General features: G+C 47.8%; 1 protein-coding gene across 1 annotated transcript; it reads right to left on the bottom strand.

The window, feature by feature from the left end:
* Nucleotides 1-103: 103 nt before the first annotated feature.
* On the bottom strand, nt 104-8,318 carry LOC310769537 (claudin-16-like). Its single transcript, XM_083629011.1, has 6 exons — nt 8,192-8,318; nt 6,000-6,131; nt 4,126-4,228; nt 2,137-2,301; nt 1,465-1,659; nt 104-242 (listed from the first exon to the last, which is right to left on the bottom strand). Exons 2-6 carry the CDS (start codon nt 6,111-6,113, stop codon nt 154-156), a joined length of 666 nt encoding a protein of 221 aa, XP_083485137.1. The 5' UTR covers nt 6,114-6,131; nt 8,192-8,318; the 3' UTR covers nt 104-153.
* Between the last annotated feature and the right edge of the window lie 504 nt (nt 8,319-8,822).

Here is an 8,822-nt window from a genome sequence, read left to right on the forward strand (position 1 = left end):
TGTTGTTTTTTAGGGGGGGGGAGAAGGCACGCGCCGTGCGGGCAAGGCCCCAAAGTGGTCTTCTGCCTTCCCTCCAAAGCCAGCATGGAGAGAAAAAGCTCGTGAGCAGCTGTTCCAGAGGCAGTTCGCTCACTGGGACCGCTTGCTTCCGTGTCACACGCGGGAAGCCATGGCATACATCTTGCAAGTGACTGTGGGCGAATGGTGTGTCGGGCGCTGAGGTCTCCTGCGGGGGGCAGCACCTGCATTGGAAAGAAGAATTGAAGTCACAATATTTAGAAATCGACGTGGCCCTCTCTAGTGCTCTTGGAGAGTAGTGCATACACAGTGGCGTATCGTGGGTTGCCTCTGCCCGGGGCAAGGAAAGTATTGCCCCCCTAAGAAAATTATTGTGCCCCCTAAGTGGCATTTCCATGCGGCGCTGATGTTGCTACTGGACGGAGCTTCAGCACAGCGGCGGAACATGTGCATGCACCTCCTTGGGCTTGGGCATCACCACCGTGGCAAGTCTCGCCGTCTGCCCGCCTCCTCTGCTGGTGGGGGGGGGGGGGCGCCACACCGCCAAAGGTTGCAAGGGCCCATCCTCTCCCAGCTCCTGCTTGGAGTGCTGTTCAAGTGAGGCAGGCAAAAGGTTGGGGCAAAAGCTGCAGAGGCACACTCGTAAGAATTTTTGCACTTGGAGCAATTGCCCCGGTAGCCCCACCACCATGCTACACCACTGTGCATACATTATCTTGTAACAGCCCTGCTAGGTTATCTTCACCCATGTGGGGGGAGCACCGTGAGCAGGGTTTCCTGACATCACCTCCAAATTCTCACTGTTGGGTGGGAGGAATTCAGCTAGGGCCCATCATCCCTAGGCAGCATGGCTAGTAGCTAGGTAGGGTGGTTGGAACCTGTAGCCCAAGAATATCTGGAGAATGTAAGAACATAAGGGTAAGAACATGTAAGAGCATAAGAGCCCTGCGGAATCAGGCCAAAGGCCCATCTAGTCCAACATCCTGTGGCCAACCAGATGCCCATTAGGGGAAGCCCCCAAGCAGGATCTGAGCACGACAGCAACCCTCCCCACTTGTGGTTCCCGGCAACTGGTATTCCAAAGCATAATGTCTCCAACAGTGGAGGCAGAACATAGTGATAACTGGCTAGTAGCCATTGATAGCCTCCCTGAATTTGTCTAGTCCTCCTGTAAAGGTACGTGAGTTGGTGGCTCTCGCTACCTCTTATTATAGTGAGTTCCATAATTTAAACATGTGTTGTGAAGAAGTACTTTTCTCTGTCCTGAGTCCTCCTATGTTTGGTTTTCTTGGATGGCCCCAGGTCCTAGCATTATAGGGAGGCACAAGTTTCCTACTCTTCCCTTAGGACAATTGGGGGATATCTACAGCCAGTGATAACTACTATGGTTTTTCCTCTTACACCACCTTTGCTGCTGTGTCTGAACTCTTAACTCTTCGTACTGACCTCCTGCGGCGGTAGAAAGGCAGCAAGTCAACACAATGGCTGCCATGAAGCATCCTGAGGACCCCACCATTCCCAGCCAGCAAGACCATCCAAAGTCATAATGGACTCCCAAGAACACACTGTGCAAGACAAGAGTGGTCCTCTCCATATAGATGTCAACGGCATACCAGACAGAGCCCACCAGTCCGAGGACACCTGGTGGGCCAAGAAAACACAATTATCTCAAGAAAGGCAGAGGCGTTAGTCCATATACTGGGCCACTACCCAAATCCCTCTGTATATGTTCATATATGTGGCAAAATCTCTCCATATCAACTGACCATTTTGTGCCAGTGGGCATATTTGGGCCAGTCACAAAATGGTTGCCCTGAGGTGTGCAGCATAACACAAAATGGCTGCTGGCTGTAGGCGTGGGGGCATAACACAAAATGGCTTCCATTGTGAGTCATGGCACAACACAGGATGGCCGTCTTATCTAAAGGAGCAGAAAAGGAGACCTGGATGGAAAACAGTGTGGTCCTGTCCTAGAATCAGGGCCAATGCATCCCGTTGTGTAATTATGAGGGATGAGAGAGGTTGTACAGGAGACTCCACTTTCCACCTCAAGGCTTGCCTCAGTACCTGTCCTGGTCGATATCAACAAAGCCAGACCCCAATGGAAAAGGCACTTACTTCCGACTCCCAGGACTAATCCTGACGAATAGCGCATCTTCAGCTTAACGTGTGGCTCGTCCTTGAGAAACTTGATGCAGTCGAGGCCCAGCGCCAGCAAGACTAACGCGAATCCCGAGAGGATGTCAGCTGTGATCAGCAATGCTCGAGTCACCACAATCTTCACTGAGAAGGGACAGCAAAATACAAGGTAGTTGAAGGTCAGTCAGAGAAGCATCTGACTGGCCTGGCGTCCCCTGGCTGACTCTGTTGGGAGGAACCTTGAAGGTCTGTTTAATACTAAGCCAGGTCATTTGTCCACTTAGACCATCAATGTCTACACCAGTGGGCAGTAGCTCCCCAGGATTTCTCGCAGAAGTCCCTCCCATTTCTCTACCCGGATTCTTCTGCATGCATATCAGGAGCTATAACCACTGAGCTAGGTCCCTTTCCTAAAATTAAAGCAAGGTGCCAGATAAAGAGCTGATTTAAATGGAAACATAAGAAGCTAACATACTGAGTCATTGGTGCATCCAGCTCATGATGGTCTACACTGACTGGAAGCAGTTATACAGGAGTTCAGGCAGGTGTCTCTCCTAGGATACTTGGAGATGCCAGGGATTGAACCTGCAACCTTCTGCATGCAGAGCAGATGTTTTACCACTAAGCTATGGCTCTTCCCCCCTGGTTCTTCCCTGCTCAACCTGGCACCTGACCTGTCTTCTGACGACCTCTCTGCCTCTTCCTCTAGCTCCTGCTTCCTTATTTACCTAATCTGGTGCCTCTGACCTCCAGTCCATCCAAGATTGTGCCTCCTGCCCCTCCCCCATTTTGCAGACCAGACCCTTCAAGAGTCACCATTTTCCAGGAATAGTTCCAGTTTACAGAAGCCGTCCCGGTTTCTGATTAGATCCCGGAATGTCCCACTTTTCCTTAGGAAGTCTCTACAGTGGCACCTCGGGTTAAGAACTTAATTTGTTCTGGAGGTCTGTTCTTAACCTGAAACTGTTTTCAACCTGAGGTACCACTTTAGCTAATGGGGCCTCCCACTGCCACCGCCGCACGATTTCTGTTCTTATCCTGAAGCGTCTGTAACCTGAGGTACCACTGTATTTTCATCGGATAAATGTTGGAGGGTCTGGAGTTACGTGACCCCCGAGCCAAGGAGATAAGTAACTGTACAACCTTTAGAAGACATCTGTATAGGGAAGTTTTTAAAAAAACTTTTAATGTTTTGTTATGTTTTTATATATGTTGGGAAGCCGCCCAGAATGGCTGTTGCAACCCACTCAAATGGGCAGGGTATAAATAATAAAATTGTTGTTTTTATTATATAGGACATCCCTATTTTTATTGGAGATTGGAGCACTACCCCCGTCCAACTCTAAAAATGTAGGGCAGTGTTATCACCCCTATACTGCCAAAAAACAAACTGAGGCTGAGGCTGAGAGAGATACAGCTTGCCAAAGAGTATTTGCATTGCCACAGATCACGGGCACATTATTATCATCACTATAGGCCACTGGTTTGACAACTGTGCTGGGGCTCCCGATTTGACCCATGAGGTCATGCCTTGTGCAGTGCAAGCCCCAATGATCAGACAATGGTCGGGGCCTCAGTGCACAGCTCTATTTAAAGAAAAGCTCCCCTGATGTCATTGTGATGTCAGATGATTGACAGGTCAAACTTGGCCCATGGAGGGGGGCAGGAGATAAAATTTGGCCCACCAGTTCTGAATCCAGTTCTCCCACCCACTGACGTAAGCCTATCCAACCTTACTTTAGAGAGGACTCTCCACTGGTCAGCCCTGATCTCTGCATTTTTACTCCACCCCTGGAGGCCTGATCATCAGTTCCAGCCCTTTTAGCAATCTTAACATGCTCAGAAACACCTCCCAGCACCCCCCACAATTGGGGCAAACTGTAGAAGGGGAGGGTCGCAATTGTGCAAGGGCTGAGAAACTTGAATGCACCCGAAGATGCTTCAGCCCATCAGCTGTTGGAGACTTACAGGGGTGCTCTGCTAAAATGGAGTCGTACTGGTCGCAGGTCCTGATACCGTCTTGCATGTTGGTGACACACTCCCTCCACAGTCCTCGGCATTTGTGGCTGACCTGCGAAGAAGATCATCGGAAGTTTTGGGTGCAAAAAAGGGGGTTGCTTGGGGCTGAGACAGATAGAGAAAGGGACCTCCACATTTCCAGGCTATCGCTGTACCTTTAAGCTTACTGTTTTATCTCATTGTTAATAATAATAATAATAATAATAATAATAATAATAATAATAATATTTATATCCCACCCTCCCCGGCCAAGACCGGGCTCAGGGCAGCTAACACCAAATATAAATACAGTAAAAACATTTTAAAACAAAACAAAAACAAAACAAAAACCAAACAAACAGTTGATTAAAATATAAGTTAGAATACAGTTTAAAATGCAGCTTAAAATGCAGCCTTGTTTTAGTGGTAGCCTATAGATCAAAGCCATAAGGGGAGAAAATGTCAAATATTCACTGGGGCCAACTATTCATGCTGGTCCTACATGGGCCAGCAAAAAGTGTCGAGGGGAAATTTATATACAAAATCCCATATAAGGGGTTCCATCAAAAAAAAAAAAAAAAGAAGGGGGGGGTTAGACTGAGTCCAGCCCAAAGGCCAGGTAGAACAGCACCGTCTTGCAGGCCCTGCGGAAAGATGTCAAATCCCGCAGGGCCCTCGTCTCTTGTGACAGAGCATTCCACCAGACTGGGGCCAGAGCTGAAAAGGACTGGATGTTTTAGACTGAAACATCTTAGGTTGCATCCTATTTACAACTTCCTCCACCTCCTCTGACTTCTCTTTTGGACCTCAAGATGAGAGGACACCTTGGGTCTATCCTCTGAGAACAAGGGAGCAAGCAGGGCTGCCTTTGTATTGCCCAGATTAGTTGGTTAGGATAGAACGAAAACACTTCCCTATCCCAGTTATGTACTACCTACAATAAACTACTTTTCGTACTCCACAAGCATCTCTGCATGTTGGATTGCAACAGGTAAAGTCAACTCTGCAACTAGATTCCCAAGCCATATGCTACTCACTTTGCACAGCAAAGAGCTCCAATAGGTAATTGGGCTCAGTTCCTGTTATGATTAGGGACGCGGGTGGCGCTGTGGTCTAAACCACCAAGCCTCTTGGGCTTGCTAATCAGAAGGTTGGCGGTTTGTATCTGTGTGATGGTGTGAGCTCCCGTTGCTCTGTCCCAGCTTCTGCCAACATAGCAGTTCGAAAGCATACCAGTACCTTTTCCTCACCTATTATTTATACTACTACTACTACTACTACTACTATTACTACTACTACTACTATAACTAGCAGGTTGCCTAACACAGGGCTGGCTTACAATCAAATTTCATCAGGTACCCCAAGAGAGATGAACACTTTAGCTGCCAAAATGTGCCCGTTTTGCAGGCAGGGAGCCTGACAGTAGGTGGCGCCAGAGCTAATGACAGAAAGTGAAAGTGATTCCAGTTTCGCCCCCACCCTCCTCCCTGTTGAGTTCTGCAAGGGGCAACACTGAGACTAAGGAGCAGGGAGCCAACAGGCAGCGCCACCCTCTGAACTTGTTATAAGGAGGTAGAGAGATGGGAGAGCCTGGCTGAGGGCAGATTGAACTGCCTCCACTGGATGTAAAGGTTGGCCCCAGGTGGGCATGGCCAGGGAAAGCGCTCCACAAGCAGAGAAGGGTGACCGCAACCTTTCTTATTATGGAGGGGCCCTGAGGGAAGAGGGATGCAATTATAGATCTGTAGAATAGGAATGGTTGCATATATAGGCACCAAGCTGGGTATCCCAGCGTAGTAAAACATGCTGGATCTCAGCTACTTGTTCCTGTTCCTCACCCTCACCTCCAAGCTGTCGTCAGCATTAACCATCCAGCAGTCGGTCCATGTGGCCGCGACCAGGAAGAGGGTTGAAATGAGAGCGACGCAGAAGGACATCAGTTGCAAAGCCACCGCCATTGGGAGAACTACGAAGGGCTAGGAGGAGACACACGTAAGGCTCTGGGTATCTCTCCACCCTCACCCTGCCCAAAATTGCCACAGCTTCCCCCCAAATTGCAGCAACCTCTGAGCTTTGCTCCCAACAAGGGATTCCAGCTTGTCCCCTGTTTGCTTTGGGTGGGGAGATGGGTGTCGTTTGAAAAAAAACTTACAGAATGAAGGCACACAAACATTGCAGGAGGCTGGACTAGATGCTCCTTTGAACCCCTTCCAACGCTACAATTCTATAATTCTATGAAACGCACCTTTGCTCAGAGTCCACATATATGCACTCTGCTCCCAAGAGACTATCAGAATCATATATGTTTTTTTGTTTCATGCTGATTTCCTTGACCAATGGCTTGAGGAAAATTGAGTTAGGCAAGCAGGAAAAGACTTCCACCCTTACAAAAATTTAAAAAGGGTGAGGGGGTTGCGCAATAATGCCAATTCCAAGCACCTGAATTGTCCTCTGTGCTGCCAGCTTTGCCACATAAAAAAGGGTTCCCCAAGGAATAAGGTAAGCTAGAAAAAAATTAAAAACGGAATACTAATGTAGCAAAATTAACGTTTGAGGCTGAAGGAAATCTCCACGCGTTGGTGATAAAACAAAGGGTGTTTATTGCTAGCAATAATGGCTCAGTGGGATCACTCTCCAAAAGGTTAGCAAAGCTTTATATACATAGCTGTTATCTGTTAAAGGAATACATATGCATAAACTTCCTCCAATATAAAGTTACAACACAATACTAATTATACCATGTATGGTCTTTCCTTCGTTACCTGTTCATTAGGCAAGGAAACAAAGGACTCTCTTGTGTCAAATGCAGACACTTAGGAAGGTTGTTTACAACCTTGGGACTAAAGCTGCTCTTAACATGAGATAAGGCACAAGGCCTCTAGCCTGGCTAGTTAGCTGAGCTTATAGGTCTCTATGTGCATCACTAAGACCTAGGAAGAAGCACAAAGAACATCACTCAAGGGCCCTGGCTTCTTTAGTCCACAGGAATTTGGGTGGATTTTCTTTTTAAAAGCTCAGTGCTCTCTACACTGACTGGCAGCATCTCTCCATGTCTTGCCCAGCCATACCTGGACATGCCAAGAACTGAACCTGGGACTTTCTGCATGCAGGTCAGATGCTCTGCCTCTGAGCTATGAATGATTTTAAGTTTTCGCCTGCACAGCCTGGTCATGTTTGCGGGGAAAGGAAGGAAAGTAACCGACTCAACTCGCAGCACCAGGGGAAGGAGGCGTGATGGAAGGGAGCTGGCCATGTGTTGATGGAAAGGGTGACAAAGGATGTCCCAAGATTCTCGGTGTTTTGTAGGAGGGATCCTAGCACATGCCATAATTGTAGGCTTGTGCAAGGATCAAAGCGCTCTGTCACCCTATTGGAACAAATCCACTTTTGAAAAATAAATAAAAGGGAAGCGGACTTCTACGGGGGAAGGCAGCAAAAAGTCCTGCAAGCACACCAGAACAAATTGCTCACTGACTGCTCATTGTTGTATAACAGCCCCACAAACGAATCACAACAAACATTCAGTCAAGACTGAGCTAAAGCCCCATCTGCACTGCAGTAGCATATCACTTTCAACAGTGATGGCTTTCTCCCAATGAATCCCAAGAACTGTACATCGTTAAGGGCACAGAGAGTTGTTAAGAGACCCCTATTCCTTACACAGAGCTAAAACTGTGGTTTTACAACCGACCCCTCTTCCTAGGGAACTCTGGGATCTGTTAGCTCTGCGAAGGGAATAGAAATTATCTGTGTTTTGATTCACTGATTGTTTTGGAGAAAGTGACTTTGTTAGGTTTTCCTTTAAATGCGAACTTAATCCGATTCCTCCGCCATTTCTAGAAAAACCCTCCCATCTTTCCAGAAAGAAAATAAGGCTGTAAGAATCCCTACAACAGGTTAGGATTATTTTCCTCCTGCCCCTGTCCTATTGGAGGTGGAAACAGAAGACTGTAGGGAAGGCCCTTAACTCAGTGACAGAGCCTCTCTCACAGACCACAATGCCCTCCCAAGGAAGATCACAACATTAGGAGTTTACCTTTAAGTCGGGTGCACAAGAGCCTCTGCTTCTGTCATCCTTGTGAAGGAGATCCCACAGAACGTCTGAAGAGAAGCCAGAAATTCAGGTTAAGTCTTTTCCAGGAGTTTTAAAGCGTCAATAAGGTGACATGAGTTTGCACCACCAAACCCAGGAACCGTCACCTGGCAGTACAGGGGGCAGAATTGAACCCCACCTGGCAGTGCAGGGGGCAGAATTGAACCCCAGCCCTGCCACTGGCCTGTTTAGTAGCAATCGAAACTGTCTCTGGATCAGACTCCTTAAAAAATAAAAAATAAAATCCAAGCCATGTCAGCTGTGCTTTGGGCTTTAACAGCGTGATGGGCTTCCTTGCAATTAAAATGGCTATGGGTCAGAAAGCATAAACAGGTATTGGCATCTTTGGGAGCTTGGCAGGCGATACTGGCATGCAGCGATGTGCCCTCCCTCCAGAACTAAATCCATCACTTCTTCACTGAGGATCAAGGCTACATCAATTATTTCTGGAATTAGAGGTTCCAGTCAACCTCTCCAAAAGAAAGGCTGGGAGCCTTTCCTGCGGGATCCCTGGGTTCCTGGTAGAGGGTTTGTTCAGAGGTCAAGAATGCAATGATTTTGCTAAATCGGACCA

Source organism: Podarcis filfolensis (genome assembly GCF_964270895.1).
Source record: "Podarcis filfolensis genome assembly, chromosome: 8".
Lineage (NCBI taxonomy): Eukaryota > Metazoa > Chordata > Lepidosauria > Squamata > Lacertidae > Podarcis > Podarcis filfolensis.